The sequence below is a fragment of the Pongo abelii genome, chromosome 12, assembly GCF_028885655.2.
Source record: "Pongo abelii isolate AG06213 chromosome 12, NHGRI_mPonAbe1-v2.0_pri, whole genome shotgun sequence".
Lineage (NCBI taxonomy): Eukaryota > Metazoa > Chordata > Mammalia > Primates > Hominidae > Pongo > Pongo abelii.
The window spans coordinates 57,960,697-57,984,092 of NC_071997.2; the positions used below are offsets into that span (position 1 = coordinate 57,960,697).

Below are 23,396 nucleotides of genomic sequence, written 5' to 3' on the forward strand. Positions count from 1 at the left end.
CTGCTCTCAGATCCACAGATTGTGAGGGATGCTGCTTTCTCTGTGGGGCTCAGTCCAGGGAGCAGGGATTGGGACCTCAACCTCCAGGACCTAGCAAAGTCAATGTTTCTCAACTTCTCTCCAGCCTTTGTCCTTGCCCTGGGGAATTATTCTTGGATATGAGTGGCAGGGAACACCTTGATCTTTCTCATGACCATTTTCTCCCACACTTTGGTCTAGGTCTAGGCCAGAAGTCTTTTCTATTCCCCTAAGGAAAGAGGCTGCTTACCTCTTCTTTCTGTTTTCACACACCTTCCCTGCAGCAATGAGCACAGAATGGCCTGGCTATTTGAGGCAGGGAAGGGAGAGAGGTAAAGGGAATATCAGGCTGGAGAAGGCACTGGCTAATATTTCAGAACATGATCTTGCAAGGCATATAAAAATATCTTATACAAGATGTGCTTCCTGTTTAACTATTATGATTTTATAATTTTTCAGATCTTGTAGGCAAGACTCCCTACTCCCATCCCCCAGGCCAGGGCAGCCAGTTATCAGCTGTGTGAACTTGGGCAAATTATGTTATCCTCTCTAAGCTTTAGTTTCTTCGTCTGTAAATGAGGATAATAGTAGTTCATATCAGTGCTTCTGCTTGCCAAGCACTGTTCTCAATGTTTCATGTATGTGACCTCATTTAATACTCATCATAAACCTATGGGATAGCTGCTGTCATTCCCATTTTACGGATGAGGAAACCACTTCTCACAGTTGTAAGTAACTTGCCCAAAGTCATGTGATCTCCTGCTCTTAATCACTTCCCCAACCTGTCTTTCATAAATATTAATAATGACCTCAGCCAGGCGTGGTGGCTTACTCCTGTAATCCCAGCACTTTGGGAGGCCGAGGTGGGAGAACTGCTTGAGCCCAGGAGTTCGAGACCAGCCTGGGCAACATATTGAGACCTCATCTCTACAAAAAATTAAAAAGTAGCCTGGTATGGTGTGGCACCTGCCTATAGTCCCAGATATTTGGGAGGCTGAGGCGGGAGAATCGCTTGAGGCTGGGAGGTCAAGGCTGTAGTGAGCTGTGATAGTGCCACTGCACTCTAGCCTGGGTAACAGAGTGAGATCCTGTCTCCACAATAAATAAATAAATAAATAAATAAATAAATAAAATGACTTCTTGAGGTTGCTGTGAGGATTAATTGAGGTAAAGTATGTAAAGCTGTCAGCCCTGAGCCTAGCACATAGTAAAAACTCAATACATTCTAAGCTCATACTTTAGCCATGATTTTTTGGTCATTTTCATTCAAAATGCCCTTGGAATTGTATTTAAAATATATATAAATGTCTGAACTTAAGCATATTTGCCCTATTCAGTTTTCCCATCCAGAAATATGATGTCTTATTATATGTTTCTTAGCAAAGTTTTGCCATGTGTCCTCATATAAAACATGCATTTCTAGGCGAGTTTATTTCTAGATGTTTTAGGGTTTTTGTTTTTATTGAAAATGAAATCTTTTCCTCCATTGTGTCTTTTGATCAGACAGTGCTGGTGTCTCCAAGTTCTTATTAGTTAATCAGCTCCCAGATGTCTCTAGAGGGATGTCTTTCCATAGCCCTCTTATTTTAGGTTGACATGAAGATCATTTGGCCCAGCCAGTGACATACGCTCTGACAGAGAGGCACAGGGGCACAGGGTGAGAAGTAGCTTTCCAGGGTAGCTCAGGTTGGCTGAGGTGACCAGAGAACTGTCCCTTGGCTAAGGAAGTACAGCCTGGGGAGAGGGGAAGGAAGGGGCCAGCCCTTGCTTGGCTGCATGCTGGTTCTGGGTCCATTTGGGGATCTGTCTGAAGAACAAGTTCCTAGGTACCCACATTTCCTCTGTGGCCTCAATGATTCCCAATTGTGTTTGCCAAATGATGGCTCCAGTGGCAGCTCTGCCAAGGCCCAAGGTGCCTCCGTGGGCTCTGGCTCGCTTAAGTAGAGGGACTGTCATCCAGCAATGTCTCATTCTTCTCCGTGGAGGATACATAATCTGTGGCATCCCTTAATCAGCTCCCTGCCTGACTCCACTGCAGACCTCCAGAGGGCAGCAGAGAGCAGGCAAGAGGGGAGAACAGGACTTGGTTCCTGGAGAAGCAAAAAAGACGCTCTGCTCCTGCAAGCTGCTAGGAATACTGCCCATCCCCCTCCCCGCCTCCTCAGGATACACATGTGAGCTTCTTCTTGAGGGTGTAATAATTATAATAATATTATTAGTTAATACTAACTATTACCTGTGGGCCAGACATTGACCTAAGGTTTCACATTGGTTCAGATAACCATTGAGGTAGATATAATTATTATTCGCATTTTTTTTCAGTTGAGGAAATTGCAGTGAAAAAAAAGAGAAGTTGTCCAAGATGCCACGGTTAGTTGAGTCAGGATTTGGACCCAATCATTTATGAGCCAGGCTCTATTCTAGGTATCAGAGATACATCAGTGAATAAGACAAACTTTCTGCCATATTAGAGGAACAGACAAAAAGTGAACAAATGAATAAACACATACTGCGGTTTTGAATAGAAATGCCATTTAGACAAATAAAGCAGAGTTAACAACCAGAGAGGGGCATTTTAGATGGGCTGGTCAGGGAAGGTTTTCTTGGGTAGATGGCATTTGACCAAATAGTTGAATACACGAGGGAGCAAGTCAAGCTGAAGATTGGGGAAACAGTAAGTGCAAAGGTCCTGAGGTGGGAATGAGCCTGGGGTGTTAGAGGAACAGCAAGACTTGCGTTGTGGCTGCTGTAGAGTGAGCCAAGTCCATAGGCCACAGCAGCGATTGGGAAGTAGATAGGGATGGTGAAGAAAGAGAACTCCTCCACAGCATCACCTGGGCTTGGCCTCTTACAGTGTCTCAGCTTCTCTTTAACATATCTCTCACCTTTTTTCACCTTCCTGCAGAGTGCTGACACCATCACAGTATGTTCCCTTCTCAACCCTGGACACGGTTCAAAAGCAGCTAAAGCAGACAAGAATCTGGGGCAGCCAATATTGTACCACCTGCCAAAGCTTGGCACAAACAATCTGGAAGCCAAAAATTGCACATACTGTGGTGAGTACTGCCCAGCCTGTGGGGAACTTCTTGTGGGTAAAGGTTCTAGATAAGCTTGCCGGGGCCCCCAAATGAATCCTTAGTCCCATTAACAAGGGCCTAAGTCCCGCAGGCCTCTCCAGGGTAGGAAGCTGCTATTTTCTTCACAGAGTTTTGCCCCCATGCCATGGTCCTAGGTCAGACCTACGTAAATCCTTCCAGATGTCAAACCCAGGTAGGGTTCAGATGGCATTTAGCCAGGAGATGGAAGGGAATCCGTCCCAGTGAGCAGCCATCACTGTCTGCCAGGTATCTGAAGAAAATGGAGGCACAGAGGTCAAACAGTCATCCCTCAGCATCTGCATGGGATTGGTGCCGGGACCACCTCGCAGATATCATAATCTGAAGATGCTCAAGTCCTTCACATAAAATGTGACCTATGCAATCCTCTGTTTATCTTAAATCATCTCTAGATTACTTCTAATACCTAATACAATGTAAATGCTATGTAAATAGTTTTTTATACTGTATTTTGGGAGTATTTGTATTATTTTTTATTGTTCTATTTTTATTTTTATTTTTTCAAATATTTTTGATCTGCTGTTAGTTGACTCCTTGGATTAGGAACCTGTGGATATAGAGGGCCAACTGTACTAAGAATCTTTAGCTCCCTCTCCTGGCAGATCCCTGGTGAGTGAGGTGGGCCTATGTTGAGTGCTCGTTTTGCCTGAGTGAGAGCCTAGAACCAGAGACTGAATGCCCTAATCCAGGATTTCTTGACCATGGCACCATTGATAGTTGGGGTCAGATAATTTTTTTGTTGTGGGGGCCATCCTTGTAGGACATTAGCAGCATTTCTGGCCACTACCCACTAGAGGCCAGAAGTACTTTCCCTCCAGTAGTGACCTTCCCTCCAGTGTAACCAAAATAGATCCAGACATTGCCAGATATGCCCAGGGGAAGACACCTGTGGCTGAGGACCATTGGGGCCAGTTCTTTCCCTTTCCCCAAGACCAGTGCATGAGCCTCAGCTGTTACCACTCTGGTGGTGAGGAAGAGTTGACAGTATCCCCCAAGCATTTACTCCAGTGCCACAGCTGAGTGGCTGACTTGGCATGTCCTTGGCTGTAACATGGAAGGAGGCCAGAGGACAGGGAGCAGAGAGAAAAGGGTAGCCGTATCTTCTCTCAACATTTTCTGGCTTACAAAACTAAATCACAGGGAAGGGCAGGGATGAAGTTGGCCATACACATCACAGGACTAGGTCTTTCTCTCCCTCCTCATCTCTCTCTCTCTCTTTCATGCACATACATGCACGCGCGCACACACACACACACACACACAAATGGACACCCCTGTGCCATTCTGTGTATTGGCTTTGTTCTCTCCCACTGAAGACAGGCTTTCTCCAGAGACAAAAGAGTACTTAGTGCAGGAGGAAAAGTTAACGAATGGACTGATTTTGCCCAAGAGATTGGCAGGGCAGGAATAAGAGGTTATGAGTATCAATGAGAGAAGAGAGGAAAGGATTCATTATGATGTCCAGACCAGAAGGGGAAGTAAGTGAAGCCATGAGGAGCTGGTATATAGGGAGAAGAGGAAGATGCCTGAAGATCAGAGGTCTTCATCCAGTTGAAAAGCAGGAAAGAAGGGAGTCAGAGCTTGGGAAGTTATCCATTAAGAGTCCCAACATCTGACCCAGAACTGTCAATGTATGTTTATTTTGCTTCAGCGATAATTTCACTTAGGTACGTAGAATCATAGGGCAGTAGAGTTTGAAAGAAACTTAAGAGATCCTTGAGTCCAACCCAGTCTATGTGGACTATTTTACTAATTCTTCAGTGCTGGACTTTGAGAATGAGACTTGTTCACAACCCCTCTGTGCTTGGAATCAAATGAGAAATAAGATATAGAAGTCCAGCAGCTGGAACTAAAATAAATTTATGACAGCTAAAGCTGATTGGAGAATGTAGTTTTGAATGTACAATTGGGCTTCCTAATTCTTTCCCTCAGAATGAAACTTATCTACCCAGAACTGGAAGACTCCCTTATCCCGCAAGGCAAGAACCTGCCCTTCCTAGGGCAGGTTGAAAAGAAGAGGAGAGGAGGGAAGCACAGGCCTTCTCTGGGAAGGCTGTTCCCAGAAGGAGGAAACCCAGAAGAACCTGAGTCATAACATATGCCCATTTTATGTGCTCCAATTCTCCAAGCACACGAACCACTCATCCTCTGCTAGATGGCATGAGTTTGGAGGTAGAGCAGTAAGTGGAGAGTACTTTTCTCAAGGCTGCAGCAAGGACAGAAGTTCCCACTTTATAAGGTGAGGCAAAACTGCTTGGAGGGAGAGAGGTAGATTTCCCCCTAACAAATGCCATTTAATAGAGCAAACTCTGCTCCAAGAACACTGAGGCCCAGAGAGGTGAAGTGATTTCCTAAAGGCACCATGGCTCTGAAAGAATAAGGTTCTCCAGACTCCTAATGGTGAAGTTTCAGCATTTCACATGTGTAATCAAAGGAGGACAGGTTCTTCCACGTTTATCAGCATAATAGCAACAAGAATCTTGTATTCTATAATGCACAAGGACTTCTAACTCCTTCCTTCATCACTATCACTGCCTCCACATCCTCCATCTACACCTTGCCACCTCTATCTACACATCACACCCTCATCCACACTTCACCACTACCATCTACACCTCACTACCCTCACCTATACCTCACCACCTCCACCTAAACCACACATCTCCATCTAGACCTCACCACCTCCATCTAGACGTCACCACCACCATCTAGACCTCACCACCCTCACCTATACCTCACCACCTACAGCTAAACCACACACCTCCATCTAGACCTCACCACCTCCATCTAGACCTCACTACCACCATCTACACCTCACCACCACCATCTACACCTCACCACCACCATCTACACCTCACCACCCTCACCTATACCTCATCACCTACACCTACATCATACACCTCCATCTAGACCTCACCATCTCCATCTTGACCTCACCACCATCTAGACCTCATCACCCTCACCTATACCTCACCACCTACACCTAAACAACATACCTCCATCTAGACCTCACCACCACCGTCTACACCTCACCACCCTCACCTATACCTCACCACCTACACCTACACCACACACCTCCATCTAGACCTCATCACCACCATCTAGACCTCACCACCACCATCTACACCTCACCACCTTCACCTATACCTCATCACCTACACCTAAACCACACACCTCCATCTAGACCTCACCACCTCCTTCTAGACATCACCACCTCCATCTAGACCTCACCACCACCATCTACACCTCACCACCCTTACCTATACCTCATCACCTACACCTACATCATATACCTCTATCTAGACCTCACCACCATCTAGACCTCATCACCCTCACCTATACCTCACCACCTACACCTACACCACACACCTCCATCTAGACCTCATCACCACCATCTAGACCTCACCACCACCATCTACACCTTACCACCCTCACCTATATCTCACCACCTACACCTACATCATAAACCTCCATCTAGACCTCACCACCACCATCTAGAGCTCACCACCCTCACCTATATCTCACCACCTACACCTATATCACACACCTCCATCTAGACCTCGCTACCTCCATCTAGATATCACCACCTCCATCTACACCTCACAACCGCCATCTACACCTCACCACTACCATCTACACCTCACCACCCTCACCTATATCTCACCACCTACACCTACACCACACACCTCCATCTATACCTCACCATCACCATCTATACCTCACCACCCTTGTCCACACTTCACCACCCCCATGTATACCTCATACCTCCATCTACACCTCACACCACCATATACTACCTCACCATCTCCATCTCCACCTCACACCTCTGTCTACAACTTACCACCTCCATCTACATCTCATCACTTCCATGTAAACCTCACCACCTCCATTCACATATCACATTTCCATCTACACTTCACACCCCATCTACACCTCACACTTCCATCTACATCTGATCACTTCCATATACACCTCACCATCTCCATCTACACCTTACACCACCATCTATACCTCAGAACCTCCATCTACACCCCACACCACCATATACGCCTCACCACCTCTCTCTACATACACCTCATCATCTCTGTCTACACCTCACACCTCCATTTACATCTCACACCACCTCCATCTACACCTCACCATGTTTTGTTTGTTTATTTGTTTGTTTTTTTGAGATGGAGTCTTGCCCTGTCTCCCAGGCTGGAGTGCAGTGGCACGATCTCGGCTCACTGCAACCTCCGCCTCCTGGGTTCAAGCGATTTTCCTGCCTCAGCCTCCTGAGTAGCTGGGATTACAGGCATGTACCACACATCCAGCTAATTTTGTATTTTTAGTGAAGATGGGGTTTCTCCATGTTGGTCAGGCTGGTCTCGAACTCCTGACCTCAGGTGATCTGCCCACCTCAGCCTCCCAAAGTGCTGGGATTACAGGCGTGAGCCACCACATCCAGCCAATTTACCATCTTTATCTACATTTCATTACCTCCATCTACACCTCACACCTCTATCTATACCCCACATCTCCATTTATACCTCATCACCTGCATCTGTACTTCACAACTTCACCTACACTTTACACCTTCATCTACATTGCCACCATTTTACTGCTACTTCTACAACCAACACCTCTGCCTCTATCATTTTCTCCATCATTCCTACCACCTCTCCTTTTGTCAGCAGAGAGTCAGCAGCCATCCTTTTGGCTGGAGAGACAGGTGTGAACTAGGAGCCTACCTGCATCGCTGTAGTCTAGAGAGGTCTTCAAGGTCTTTGAGGTTAAAAAAAAAATGTCTCTAGCTTTTGGTATCACCTGATCTCTCCAAAAAGATCACCTTGGAGCATTTTACAAAGATTGAGTTAGAGATGCCTAAACTCTAACTCATGGTAAAGTTAGATGGTAAAGATGCAGTCTGTACCACAAGTACAGACTGCCACTATTTCCAAGCCATGCCCTAATATGACAGCTGAACATTTAGGTACTTGCAATGTGATAAGATCCTTTATCGACATCTCAGCAGTCCTCAAAGCTCTAACAACTTAAAAGTTGGTGACATTAAAGTGAGCTGTAATTTTGAGCCAACTGGGGTCATCCCAGTATGTAACAACAGGCCCACATATCTGTAGGTTCCTGGAAATGCCACTGCCCCTCTCTGGGCCCCAATTTTTCATTGTATAAAGTGGGCAACCTTGAGATAGGGCTGGATTCTCCAAGTTCTCTTCCAGCTCTAACATCCCTCCAAGACAGAATCCAAAAAGAATCTGGATTAAAAACTATGCAGGGAGATAAAAATAGCATTTCAGAATCAAGGCTGGAATATACCACTGCCATAAAAAGACCACCAAGTTAAAATTCAAGAAGAAATTTAGAGCAAAGGCATCTGCCTATGATCATGGCCAGCTATATTCAGACCCTGCTATACCCTGGTCTGTCAGTCAACCAGGCATCCATCCCTGACCCTGCAGGAGCGTCCCTCCCCCCACCTTGGTCACATGGCTGGCTGCCACTGAGCCTCAGAAGTCAATCTCCAATGCCCCAAATACTGTTCAGCCTGGAAACCACAGAGAGCCCTTCTTGCCACCCAACAGGAACAGAGCAAGTGGTTCTGGCCTCCCTGGGATTTGGATCCTGGTTTCCAGAGCTAAGAACACGAAGGTAAGTTTGCAGTTGGAAGCTTCAGAGAAAGTAGACAGAGCTATGCAGATAAGGGAAAATGTGTTTCATAGCATGAACACAGAGTATTTAAGAGTAAGCTTCACACACAGTGAAGAGGAGAATACCAGGAAAGCTGGGCAAATCTTCCAAATGACTATAGAATATTTGACTTTCCTTTAAAAATTATACTGTTTTTATCACCCTGGCCTTGAGGTTTTTGGGTGCAAAACCACTCCAAATTAACAGAAATGACAGGAAACTTGTTCTGTCTAACACTGTGGTAAGTTAGTTCTATCTTGTTCTCATCTAATAGAACTGAATCTTTCTCTTCTAGGCACGTAAATTTCTGTTGTCTTTGTCAAATGTGTTAGACTGGCTGAAATATTTATGAAGTAGCAAAAACCCTGAGACTTACCTCTTTCCCAGAAAACCATGGGAAAATAAATTATATCTGCTAATGTAGCATTTCAGGATAGAAACAGAATAATGGCTAGTCTCCTTTCATTACACATTTTTGTTTTTAGGTTTTGGATACGGTACCTGGTTTTGCTACTGCTAGTTTTCTTAGGGATATTTGTTTGTTTTGTCCTTTCTCTCCTGGAGCATGCGTGGGTGTTTCAGTCTGCAGGGCCCCAAAGCAATGGACAAGCTACGGGTTGAGAGGGTAGCCTTTCCCTGGCTTCTAGCTTAGCTTTCTAAAGCCCAGCATGACCCCATGTCATTCTTGTCGATTCAGTTCACAAAATAATCCCAGATAAGCCCTTGGGGAAGTCCTTTTCTGAAATACTCTGGGCTGTCAGAAGGGTGCATCAGACACCATGTTGGCTGGTCTAGAGTTCTTAGATATCAAGGTCAAGTGGCTTAAAATATGGGGTGGAAAGAAAAGCTCCCCAAAAGCTGACCAGTGAATGTGGCACAACCTTTTTACTAGTTACCTTTTTTCCCAGAGACATGAATGTCTAATCTTAAGGATTCATTACTATGCTTTACTCTTCTTCCCTAGTAATTAAACTATTTTGTTCTGTTCCCAGTGTCTAGTGCAAATATCTGGAACAAAGTGGATATTCAATAAGGATTTGTTGGATTGAATTGATGTGCCCTTGTGGATAGGGAAGGGGTGGGCACCTAAACACCAGATGATTCTATCACAAGGGCTCTGATAACTAAAATGTGTCATACATCTTTAAAGCTAGCTGTGTCACCACCTCCTTGCTGCTTTGGGCATGCAGGCTGCTTGGGCAAGGACCCCTGTGTGTCTATTTGCTAGGATAGCACTCTGATCCTTGGTCTTACAGGCTTAAGGTGTTTTTTGTTTGTTTGTTTGTTTTTGTTTTTGAGTGCAGTGGTGCCATCTCAGCTCACTGCAACCTCTGCCTCCTGGATTCAAGCAATTGCCGTGCCTCAGCCTCCCGAGTAGCTAGGATTACAGGCGTGCACCACCACCCCTGGCTAATTTTTGTATTTTTAGTAGAGACAGGGTTTCACCATGTTGGCCAGGCTGGTCTCGAACTCCTGACCTCGTGATCCACCCGCCTCGGCCTCCCAAAGTGCTGGGATTACAGGCGTGAGCCACTGCACGTGGCCCAGGTGTTGATTTTGTCAGTAGGGTTTTGGATTCTCAGGGATCCCAGATGTGATTCCAGGCTAGTGGTAGGGGCAATGAAATAGAAAGTGACTTTTGACTCAGGACAGAAGAGAATTTTGTGTGTTCCCTTACTGTAAAGCCATGCTCAACACCAAGGCGATCTATGATCTAAAGATGGATGGGGGAATAACAGTGAGCTAGTTGGGCAGGGGAGAGACTGGTGTTACAAATCCTTTCATTTGCTGCATGCCAGAGGCTGATGTGTTGCTAGCACAATTCCTTTGGCAAGATATTGTAGTGGATGATTGTACTGGTTAGTACTCTTGGGATACAAGTAACTCAAATCAGCTGAAGCTAGTTGAAGAGAAAAGAGGGTTTTTAAAAAATTTTTATTTTTTTAAACATCAAATTCCTTTTTACCAAGGAGGGACTTACTATAATACTAGGGAAGTCTTGTGGATGGGAGTTCAGCCAGGCCTCAGGAAGGGCCTGGAACCCAGAAGTGGAAGACTGTCAGTAACCCATACCAGGCCCCCTCTGTTTCTCACATCTTTACTTCTCTTTCATCTTTCTCCCTCCTTCCTTCTCCCTTCCTTCTCCCTTCATCCTCCCCTCCTTTCCTTTCCTTTCCTTTCCTTTCCTTCCCCTTCCTTTCCTTTCCTTCCCCTTCCCCTTCCCCTTTCCCTTTCCCCCTTCCCTGCCCTCCCCTCCCCTCCTCCCTTCCCCTCCCCCCTCCCCTCCCCTCCTGTCCCCTCCCCTCCCTTCCTTCTTCCTTCTTTCCTTAGGTTTGAGAATCAAAAAGAATCCAATTTGAACCCTGGCTCCACCATGGCTGGTTCTGTGATCCAGGACAAATCACTTAACTCTTAGTCTTCATTTACTGATCTATAAAATGTGGGTGAAAATCATATACCTCATTGAATTATAGTGAGGATTAAATAAGATGATGAAAGCAAAATACCTGACATTCAACTAATACACATTATATGAAATGCTGGAGGTAGAAATTCTGTTTCATGAGTTAGGCTGGGACTTTTATGGTGGGCAGTATAGTTGCCAGTCAGAGCAGAGCTAATCCAAACACTTCCCCAGGGCCAACACTCAGCTTCAGATGGATGGACTCCTTTGAAGATCATCTCAGGGAGTTTGGGTTCTTCTATTTCTGCATATTCCTGGGAGGGAGCTTCTCTCAAGTTGTGAGAAGTTGGGACCTAGCACAGAGGAGATGAGGCAGGAATGGTCTTAGCTAGTCCAGAACTGGAAGGTATGCATCTACCTGAATATTATAGCTACATTATAGCTCCATACTTCTATAGTTTGTAGAGCTCTCATCTATGTTTGCATATGTATTGTCATTTGTCAGTGACAACCGGGCATTTCATTATTTTTCCAACAAACTTTCATTTGTTTTCCAATCTGAGAATCCATAGTACTTCGAATAGGAAATAACACATTTTAAAATCATGTTGGAAAGCTCTATTTCATTTTCATTAGTCAGGCACTTGTGATTGCAAACATGAGAAACCGAACTCAAACATGAGAAATCCAACTCAAACATGAGAAAAAATAAAGTGAGTTTAACAGCTCAACATAACTGAGAAGGACAGTTCAAAATTAACTGACTAAGGGAGTCACAGTGTTATCTGGACTGTGTTTCTTTACTTTTCTTGAATGCTTCCCTCCATGTGACAGGCAAAATAGTAACTTCTAAGCTTATCAGCTTAGCATTGCCAGAGTGAGCAGAGTTTTTGGATGAATCAAGCAGAAATGTCCTGGGAAGAATTCTGATTGGCCCAGTTAAGGACATGGGATCATTCCTGAACCAGTCTCTGTGGCTGGAATGGGGTGTGTTTGGCCAGGCTGGGTCACATGGCCTTTCCTGCAGAGGCTTGGGGAGACATGGAGTCTCCCCCTAAGACATTTGAAGGTGGTTCTCTATGGGAAAAGAAATCTGTTACTCAGCTTCTCTGTACTCTTCACACCATACTGGAGTAGGAAGATATCAGCTTTTTAAAAATCACCAACTGACCCAATTTAATAAAAAATATAAATTGGGAGTTACTTTCTTAAAATAGAAGTTTTAAATGTGGTCCCTGGATCAGCATCATCAGCAGCAACTGGGAACTTGTTGGAAATGTACACTTCCAGGCCCCAACCTAGAGCTATGGAATCAGGCACTCTGGGGATGAGACTCAGCAATCTATTTTAACAAGCTTTCTGGAGCTGCTCACACGTGTAATCCCAGCTACATTGGAGACTGAGATGGAAGGATTGCTTGAGCCCAGAGGTTGGAGGCTGCAGTAAGCTGTGATTGCGCCATTGAACTCCAGCCTGGGTGACAAAGCGAGACCCCAACTCCAAGAAAACAAACAGAAAGCAGCCTTCTAGGTATTATGATGCACGCTCAAGTTTGAGAACCACTGCCTTAAAGGGTTCTTTGTTGTGTAATTCTGCTAAATATTTTAAACATGATTCACTTTGAACAAATAGATTTAACCATTAATTTTCAAGGATACAATTATCACATAAAGTAGGAACACATGGCATATTAAATTATTTACTTTAAAATGTTTAAAATAAAAAAGCTATAATTTAAAAATCAATTAACACATGTAAGCGCTTTCCATAAAAAGCAATGGAACTCCATTCCAGCTTCCTCCATATGCCACAGTTCCACTTCCCAAAGATAACCACTAGGAATTCTTTTAGCTTTTTCTCTTGGCTACCTTTTAATAATAATGATAGTAATAATTATTCCTGCTATTTATTGAAGTTAGATATTAGCCACTTACAAGTGAATATTTAACTATCTTACAACCACAGACATCTCTTTTTTATCCTCCCAATGTAGAATATCATCACCATTTTTAGTTCATTCAAAAATCAGTGTTTATACTCATGATTACATGCCATGATCACATTTTCTTCCTTGCAGAGTTTTAATTTTTCCCTGGTATTTCTAATTGCTATCTTTTTTCTTTGCATTTTCTGTCACTTTCTTGAGTTGTTCTAAAATCTCCAAGAGTGTATCAAATCTTTTACATTTCATTTTTTCCTTGGGTGGCTCCTTCCGAAGCCTCATTTTCTAGCTCTTTTGAGGACTGATTGATTTTTGAGGACACAGCTGTCATCTGGGGACTGCTCTTCATTATTCTGATTTTATCCACTCTCTCCTACATCTTATTGTCTTCCCTTTCTTGATTAATGATGGGTAACTTTTTTAAAGAACTTCCTAGGAAGTTATGAAAGAGAAGTAAAATGATTTTTTACATGTCTGGAAATGTCTTCTACCCCTACTCTGGACTGGTAGTTTGGCTGGGTGGAGAATGTTAGGTTGGAAACATTCTCCCTTGGATTTTGGGTGGCTTTGCTCATTATCTTCTCTCTCTCTCTCTTTTTTTTTTTTTTTTTTTGAGACAGAGTCTCACTCTGTCACCTAGGTGGAGTGCAGTGGCACAATCTCAGCTCACTGCAACCTCCACCTCCTGGGTTCAAATGATTGTCGTGTCTCAGCCTCCCAAGTAGCTGGGATTACGGGCATGTGCCACCACACCCGGCTAAGTTTTGTATTTTTAATAGAGACGGGGATTCACCATGTTGGCCAGGCTGGTCTTGAACTCCTGACCTCAGGTGATCCACCCGCCTCAGCCTCCCAAAGTACTGGGATTACAGATGTGAGACACTGCACCCTGCCCATTATCTTCTCTTATTTAACTTGCTGAGGAGGAGTCTTCTGCTAGTCTGATTTCTATTCATTGACAGGTGACCTGTTTCTGATTGTTTTACTCTAGAAGTTTTTAGGATCTTTCTTTTCTTCATAGTCACTGTTCTAAAATTTCATAATGATCTAGCAAAGTGTGAGGAGTTTTTTTCCCAGTTATTTTCTGTGCAGAGTGGTCAGTTGACCCATTTTGCCTGAGACTATTATTTCATAGTGTTGGGGAGACCTCTTAGTTATTTTTAAAAATACTTTTAAAAATTTAATAATAAAATACCTCGAATGTGTACAATATGACAGATATTGATATATTACTGTCCAGAATTAACAGATGTTAACATTTTATCATATTCATTTCATATCTACATGTATATCTAACATCTATCCAAAATACCAAAGATCATCAAGCATCATTAACTTTATCCCTCCCCAGAAGTAACCTGAAGCTGGTGTGTATCATTCCTCTGCATAATTTTATGATTTTATTACTTATAAATGTAACTATAATCAATATTGGTAGTGTTTTGTTTGTTTTAAAGTTTTATGTAAATAATATCATTTTCTTTTACAACTTCCTTTTTTTCTCATTATGTTTTTGAGATTTATACATGTTAATAAATACATAAAAATCTAGTTCATTAATTTCAACTGTCCATAGTCATCCATTATGTGTCAGTTAGGAAGTCCTCAGCTAAAAGTAACATAAAAGTTGGCTAGCAGTTTAAATATAGAGATTTTTTTTTTTTCAGATAACAGGAAATCCAGGGATAAGCAGTCCAGAGCTCAGTGATATTCTCAGGAACCCAGATTTATCTTATCCTTCTGCCTTATTCTTAGCCTGTGCCTTTGGTCGTCATACCTGTCACCTCATTGTTGCAGGATGGCTGCATTATCTCAAAGTCTCAAGGTCCTGTGCAAGAAAGCAGGAGGGTAAAGGACAAACTGTGCATTCCAACTGTGTCACTTTCAATCAGGAAAATAAAAGCTTTCCTGGAAGTCTTACCCAGTGGACTTCCACATAAATCTCATTGGCTAGAATAGGGTCACATGACTATTCCTAAACTCAGTGACTGGCTAAGGGCAACCAGAATACCGTGAATGGTTTATATAGATCCCAGCTCATGCCTGAGCCTAGGGAAGGTGACTACTGGCAATCAAGGGCCCTGTGTCTCTACCTGAACAAAATGGAGTTTTGTAAATAGGCAAGCAGAAGAGGGAATGGATGTTGGACAGTGTAGGAGACATGCTAGATGACCAACCAATGCCCTTTCTCCCTTTTTCCCTTACTGACAGACTCAATATTATTTTCCCAGTAAAAACTTACTTTCCGAGAGTCCTTTGTCATATGACCCAGGTGTGGTTTTCAGTAACCACATCTGGGTCACCTTTGTCAACATGTAATTTTTAGGACGTATATTCCAAATATTGTGCTGAACATATACTCAAAGTTATTTGTTGTTATCTGAAATTCAAATTTAACTGGGCAAACTGTAGTTTCATTTGCTAAACCTGGCAACTCTATCCAGGAAGGAAGAAGAAGGAAAAGTGAAGAGGCTTTCTTCTGAAAATGTTTTATCTAGGAAAGGACTCCTTCCTCAGGTTCTTTCTCCTGTAGCTCTTCAGCCAGAGAAAGCTGAAGAGCGTCTGAGGGAAGTTTATTTTTAGTTGGCCATAGTGCTACTGTGGCTGGAGCAGAAGTCAGAAAGTCAGAGCAGAAAGGGGAATGGGCATCAGGGAAGTGGCTAGCAGCATCCTCCACAGGTGTTTTATACTCCCCAAATAGTTACATCCAGTGGTGATATTCAAAATATTTAACAACCAACATGGCACTGACATTGACCAACCAAAATGAATACCTGATCACTAAAAATGGACACCAATCATAAATAGCAGCCATACCAATGCATATTGGTGGAATATCAACCCTGTTTCTATTGCTATTTTCAGGAAAATTAACACTCACTTGATTTATTTTGACTATGTAAATATTACTCACAGTTGAGTATAGTGTATCATGATTACTTTTCCTTTCTATGATTATTCTTGACAGACTTTTTGTATCCTCTTGCAACAGTCAAACACATCAAGACCATTTTTCAGATCCAGGTTTTTTTCCTGAAGACAACCTGTCCAGAGCCTGCTCTAAGATGTGCCTGTTGCTCTCTGGACTGCTGCAGGGTTCTTCTCCGGTGACTTTCCTTTGCCTATCTTTTGTGGTGAATCCCGTTTCCCAGACTTAATTTCTTTCTTAGTGCAAGTCCTTCATCTTGCTAGAGTCACTTCCTGAAAAAAAAGGTGCATCGAAGGTAAATTTTTGAGATAGTTTATGTCTGAAAATGCCCCTATTCTACCCTCCCACTTGATTGATAGCTTGATTGAGACTGGAATTCTAGGTTGGAAATAATTTTGTCTCACTTTTGGAAGCATGACTTCATTGTCTTGTAGCTTCCACTGTAGTGATTGAGAAATCTGATGTCAGTTCTTGTTTCAGATTCTTGGTAGGTGACTTATTTTTTTCTGGAAGTTTTTAAGATTTCTTTATCCATGAAGTCCTAATGCTTCATAATGATGTGACTTGGAGTGGATTTTTTAAAAATTATTTTTTTCTGAGCTGATTGAAAGTTCTTTCAATCAGAAAATTCAAATCTTTCAGTTCTGGAAAGTATTCTCATGTTATTTCATTGATAATTTTCTCTCCACTATTTTTTTATCTCTCTTTTGGAAACTCCTATTATTTTGATGTTTGGGCTTCCTGGATTGATCCTCTGGTTTTCTTGTTTTGTCATAGTATTTGTTTAATCTCTTTTTATTTGTGTTCTATTATCTGATATACTCCTTCAAATTTATGTTCCAAGTCTTTTATTGAAAATTTTCTTCTAAGGTATTTTTAATTTCTAAAAGTTCTGTCTTATTCTTTAAAAACTTACAGATTCATAGGTTTATAGCATTCTGCTTTTCTTGTTGTCATGAATACAATGTCTTTTCTTGTCTCTGTTGTGATTTCCTCTAATTTGGTCTTGAGAGCTGTCTCTGGAGAGTAGCCAGAAACCAAGATAGCCACTTTCTAGGAGAGCTCTAACCAGGAGGAGAGTAAGGTTTAGGTGGTCAGGTGAGACAAAATGAAACCAAAATGCATAAAACAGAAGAAATTTATTTACTTACAGATCTCAGAGAGGTTAGGGGTGGCTGATGGGAAGTCAAGAGGCGGTAGGATGTTCAATCAGTGAATGGGGGGAGAGAGAGAGAGAGAAAGAAAGAAAGAGAGAGAGAGAATGTGCTATATTGCAAACAATCACATGGGGAGGGGAAGTTTTAACTAGGCCAAAGGAATACAACTAATTGGGTTTCAAACAACTTATGTCAGGCCAAAAACTGGATGCCAAGAAAGCAACTATATTAAACAAACCTATGACAATCTCCTTGAAGATATTAACTATCTTTGTTTTTGTCTTTGTTTTGTAATCTTTGTACAGGGGTCATGCTTATCTTTTATTACTCCAATTTTAGTATATGTGCTACTAAAGTGAGCACCAGCTACATAGTTTTTTAAAGAACCTAAACATTTTTAAATATATATTTAGGGAGTACAAATGCAGGTTTCTTACATGCATATGTTTCATTGTGGTGAAGTTTGAGTTTAGTGTACTCATCCCCCGAATAGTGAACAGTGTACCAATAGGTCACTTTTCAACCCTCACCCTCCTCCTACCCTCCTACCTTTTGGAGTCTCCAGTGTCTGTTATTTCACTCTACATGTCCATGTGTACGAATTGTTAGCTCCCACTTATAAGTGAGAACATACAGAATTTGTCTTTCTGTTTCTGAGTTATTTCACTGAGGGTAATGGCCTCCAGTTTCATTCATGTTGTTGCAAAAGACATGATTTCATTTTCTATGGCTGAGTAGCATTCCATTATATATATATGTAATGTAATATATATATTACATTTTCCTTATCCAATCCTCCATTGATTACACTTAGGTTGATTCCATATCTTTGCTATTGTGAATAGTGCTGCAATAAACATACAAGTGCTGGTATCTTTTTTAATATAATGATTCTTTTCCTTTGGGCATATACCAGTAGTGGCATTGCTGGATCAAATGGTAGTTTTATTTTTAGTTCTTTGAGAATCCTCCATACTGTTTTCCATAAAGGTTGTACTAATTTACATTCCCACCAACAGTGCATGTTTTCTCTGTGGCCTGGCCAACATCTGTTATTTTTGGACACTTTTTTTTTTTTTTTTTTTTTGTGAGACAGAGTCTCACTATGTCGCCCAGGCTGGAGTGCAGTGGCACAATCTCGGTCTGCAACCTCCGCCCTCTGGGTTCAAGCGATTCCAGTGCCTCAGCCTCCTGAGTATCTGGGATTACAGGCGTGCACCACCACACCCGGCTAATTTTTGTATTTTTAGTAGATACGGGGTTCCACCATGTTAGCCAAGCTGGTCTTGAACTCTGGACCTCAGGCCATCCCCCCACCTCTGCCTCCCAAAGTGCTGGGATTACAGGCATGAGCCACCTTGCCAGGCCTAGACTTTTTAATAATAGCCATTCTGGCTGGTGTAAGATGGTATCTCATTGTGGTTTTAATTTGCATTTCTCTGATGATTAGCAATATTGAGCATTTTTTATATGTTTATTGGCCATTTATATGTCTTCTTTTGTCAAATATCTGTTCATGTCCTTTGCTCACTTTTTAATGGGATTATTTGTTTTTTTCTTTTTGAATTGTTTGAGTTCCTCACAGATTCTAGATATTAGCTCTTTGTCACATGCACAGTGTGCAATTTTTTTTTAATTCTGTAGGTTGTCTGTTTACTTTGTTCATTGTTTATTTTGCTGTGTAAAGCTTTTTAGTTTAATTAAGTGCGATTTGTCTATTTTTGCTTTTGTGACATTTGCTACTATGCAGTTTTAATGGTTTCTTTGGCTGCCTACATTGCTCCTGTTTCCTTGGACTTTTTCTTTTCCTGTTTGTTTTGGTATCTGTCATTCTGGTGATTCTTGGCTGGCTGTTCATGTTTTGAAGTGGAGCTGCCAAACAGCTGCCATGTGGCCAGGCTGGACTTGTTGAATGATAGACTTACAGTGGGCAATTGGATGCAGCCCTTGCCATTTTGTCAGAGGTCCCCAAAATGTTGGAATCTGGAAGTTCTCCAGTGTCCTGCCTGGAGGGCCTAAACTTCATTAGGGTTCTAGGAGTCCAGCAGGCAAAGGGCTGAGGGGCTAACTGCATTTACTTAACTCCTTTTTGTTTCCCCAGTGAAATTACTCCTTTTTGCCCTCAGCTGTCCCGGGATCTTCTGTCCTAGGCTTTAGTCTCCTACAGGGCCCCTCCATATTCTGAGTAGAAAGGGCATTATAGGAGACTAGAGCCTAGAAGAGAGACCTGAGGATTTAAACTCAGAACTCCTTATGAAGATTTTCCACCATCTCCCCTGTGTTCAGCCCGCTCTACATCATGGTCTTGAGATGTCCCTATTGCCTCTAATGTCCTATTTCTATCTTTGAGAAACATTTTGTATATGTAGAGCCTGTCTAATCCTTGAAGGTTCAGATAAAGCATTTTAAAAAACTATCTGTTCCTGGTGTTTATTTTTGTTTGCATTATAGAAAAATTTTCAAACACAACAAAAGTAAAATAAATGATGATGACCCTGTTAACTTAAAAATCACATGATCTATGCATTTGGAGAGAAGACTTTATTTCTTGTAAAGGGTTACAGCCTGCAAGGTGGCCATGTTACAGGCTGGGAACCATAGCCTCGGGGTTAGATCAGAGACAGGCACTTCGAAGGAGGAGGGGTAAGGCAGGAATTTAAGTTGACTGGGTTGGCTAAACATGCATATTCAATAGGTTACAGGAGGATCTATGAATATTCATGAAGGTGGTCCTGATGCATGTGTATTGAACAAACATGCATATTACACACGCCCATGTTCACCTTGGGATGGAGCCATAACATTTAAATGTATTACATTAGGCATTATACGTTAGAAGGTCTTTGTAGGACACAAATGTGTTCAAGTACACAGTCTCTGTAAACTGACCAGAACCAGTCCATGGTTCATGATCTTCTTATCAGGAGGAAGTTACTAAAGTCAGTCTTTTGTCCAATCAAAGCTATAGTTATGGCTTATGGAGCAGGGGGTTGGTTAGTCAGCATCTGCTGGTAGATGTGCTGCAAATTGTTCTAATATTGCTTGTCTCAACGCCAGTGCTTGCTTAGCTGCTAGAGGAAAAGAAAAACCGTGTGGCAGTTAGGACACAGTTTATTCTTCAAGTGTAGGTGTGTATGACTTAACCCTTGCCTGGCCTGGCTTTAGGTCTTGTTTACAGTTTGGTACCTTATTGCCATAAAGGGTCTGTTCTGTCAGTCTTATTCTCAATTTTAACATAAATGCTGGTCATTTATGTCTAACACTGCAAAAGGGAGAGGATATAACCAGGTGTGTCTGATCTCCTATCCTGTCTTGGCCAGGATTTCAGTTTTTAATGTATCTCTGGGATCCCCTTGGCCAAGAGGGAGTCTGTTCAGTTGGTGGGGAGGCTTAGGATTTTATTTTTAGTTTACAACTCTTTTTTTTTTTTTTTTTACAACTCTTTTGTAGCATAGCCTAGCTTCAATAATTATCAATACATGACTGATTGTGGTGTCTTTCCTACAATCATTTTAATTGTTATTGCTTAATTTAGGTTTTCTAATTTTTTAAAAGTCAATTTTGATACTTCTATTATTTTTGTAGTGAAGTATCCATGTATTAGCCTTGTGGCTGAGGGCTATATTTCCAGAAACAGATTGTCCAGATTTGTTTTTCCATGTGGGTAGTCATTTAAGCTCTCTGTGTCTGGGTTTCCTCATTTGTAAAATGGGAATAATAATGTTATTTATGTCATAGGATTGTTGATAAGATTCAATTAAATCATACATGCAAAGTACTTAAAACAGTGTCTGGCGCATAGCAATGTTAACTATTCTTATTATTTAAATTTTAAAATTGGCATGAATTTTTTAATGGAATTATATTATAATTTTTAAATTCTCAACTATATTTTATGTGCCTTTTTCAGTCCTACTGTTGTTTACTTAAAAATATTCTGTTTTCTTCTGATTAGTCTTACATAGATTGCTTTTGTTTTTTCTTTTTCGTAGAGATAGAGTCTCACTCTGTCACCCAGGCTGTAATGCAGTAGCACAATCATATATGGCTCACTGCAGCCTCAAACTTCTGGGCTCATATGATTCTCCCGCCTCAGCCTCCCAAGTAGCTTAGGACTACAGCACACCATCACACCTGGCGCATATATATATATATGCATAATGTATTACTTATATATATATTATTATGTAAGCATAATAAATTTACTTTTCTGAGGCTTTTCTGTGACCTAGTATATGTGCTCTCTTTGTAAATGTGTCATTTGTACTTGAAAAGGAAGTGTGTTCTCTACTTGTTGGAAATTATTCTTCAATTTGTTTATATGTCCCTTTTTTTTTTTTTTTTTTTTTTTTTTTAAGACAGAGTCTTGCTGTGTTCCCCAGGCTGGTATGCAGTGGTGCAATCTCAGCTCATTGCAACCTCCACCTCCCGGGTTCAAGAGATTCTCTTGCCTCAGCCTTCCTAGCAGCTGGGATTATAGGCGCATGCCACCACACCTGGCTAAGTTTTGTATTTTTATTAGAGATGGAGTTTCACTGTATTGGCCAAGCTGGTCTTGAACTCCTGACCTCAGGTGATCCACCCGCCTCAGCCTCCCAAAGTGCTGGGATTACAGGTGTGAGCCACCGCGCCCGGCTATATGTCCTTTTGTCTTAGTTTTTTATCTGTATTAAAATCTCCCATTATGACTGTGGATTTGACCATTTCTCCTTGAAATCCTACCCTTTTTAATGTATACGTTTTGAGGCTGTGTTCCTTTTACTTTATAGTCATGAAGGTGAAGGAGGAGAAGGCTGGGGTAGGAAAGCTGGACCACACTAACCACAGGAGGAGATTTCCGGATCAGAAAGGTGAGGTCACTTTGAGGACTTGATGCAAATCTCAGGAGGCACTGACAATTCTCTGGATGTCTTTATGACAGCTCTTTCAGCAGGGGAGTCTAGGGAGCAGGTCCCTTTTCCTGACTCATCCACAGTGTCTCCTTGAGGCTGGTGGGGCCAGCCTTCATGGTATCCCCAGGTGACTGCATGGTCAGGCTGGAGACAGGAAACTGCCACTTTGCCTATGTGGATTAGAATATAGCTTCCCCAACACAAAATGTAACTCACCTAATTTTACAAGATCTGCAAACCATAATAAATGCCAAATATCAACATTTTATATTAATAGATTCCCAAACTGACAGCTCAATTAAAACCAGTGCAAGAGGATGTTGGGGTGGCAGGTATTTCTGTTGCTCCAGAATTGCTGACTTTAGAGGCCCGAAGCCTCCTACACACTACAGAGAAGAAGTCATGGGGCTTATGAAAAGGTAGTCAGATGGGCGGCTACTGCCGTCGTTACCCCAGCCCCACTTGAAGGAAAATACCAACCTCGCTGCGCACCTAGAGGCTCGGCGAGCTGCAGAATGTGTAGAGCCACTCTGGAGCTGTCGCAAGAAAAATGCCCTAAAGAGTTGCTAGGAGAACTTGGCACAAGTCCTGAGCCAAATTGCAAGATACTTACAGTGAGAGGAGAGGTCCTGCAGAGCCACAAAGGAGAATGTAGACTTGGGGGAGGGCAAGCCACTCCCCACAGTTCACCAGCTAAATCACCGTGCTCTTTTGATTATGACAGAAGCCAGGAAAAGATGGGACAATTTAGATTCAGAACAGAAAGTAAAATAGTTTTTTGACAGCCATCTCCTCTGATTTCTTTAATAAGTATACTCTTCCTGTGTATAGCCCCTTACAATTTGCATAATCATGTTCTTATACATGATCCCATTCTGTCTTTTCAGAGCCAGTTTGGTAGAGAAAGGATTTTCATTCCCACATTACAGATGAGTTCACCGAGTCCCAGAGAAGCAGGATGGCCACAGATCAAGTAAAGGACAAGCCAGGGAGCACCCAGGGCAGCTGCCTCTTGGGTTGGGGCCTTTCTGATATACCTGCTTCTTTTCATTTCCATTCCTGGCCTCAAGGGTGGAGAGTAGGAACTTGTTGGAAGACCCAAATATGCTAAGCCCTTAGAGTGGAACTACTTACCTCTAAGTGCTAGTGTCTACTGCTTATCTCAAATTGCAGCTTGCTTAGACAATGCAGTGTAGGGAAGGGAAGTTCCACCATGATGTGGGGAGGTGAGAGGAGGAAGAAGGGAA

At 42.2% G+C, this 23,396-nt stretch overlaps 1 protein-coding gene and 1 non-coding gene across 6 annotated transcripts in view; one reads left to right on the forward strand and one right to left on the reverse strand.

Moving 5' to 3' along the window:
* The window catches only part of SLC4A5 (solute carrier family 4 member 5), a 145,923-nt gene that overhangs the window by 23,978 nt on the left and 98,549 nt on the right, over positions 1 to 23,396 (forward strand). For 3 of the 5 annotated variants that reach the window (XM_054548027.2, XM_054548028.1, XM_063713590.1), the window contains exons 4-6: positions 2,924 to 3,074; positions 8,720 to 8,786; positions 22,027 to 22,107. In XM_054548027.2, the coding sequence (XP_054404002.1) occupies positions 22,029 to 22,107 (79 nt within the window). In that variant the 5' untranslated portion in view covers positions 2,924 to 3,074; positions 8,720 to 8,786; positions 22,027 to 22,028. Of the gene's footprint in view, positions 1 to 2,923; positions 3,075 to 8,295; positions 8,787 to 22,026; positions 22,108 to 23,396 lie in introns of those variants that run through there. The other 2 variants (XM_054548031.2, XM_054548029.2) reach the window with 2 other exon arrangements.
* LOC112132154 (U6 spliceosomal RNA) lies at positions 17,518 to 17,620 on the reverse strand. Its single transcript, XR_002913963.1, has one exon. It is a non-coding gene; the product is annotated as a U6 spliceosomal RNA (small nuclear RNA).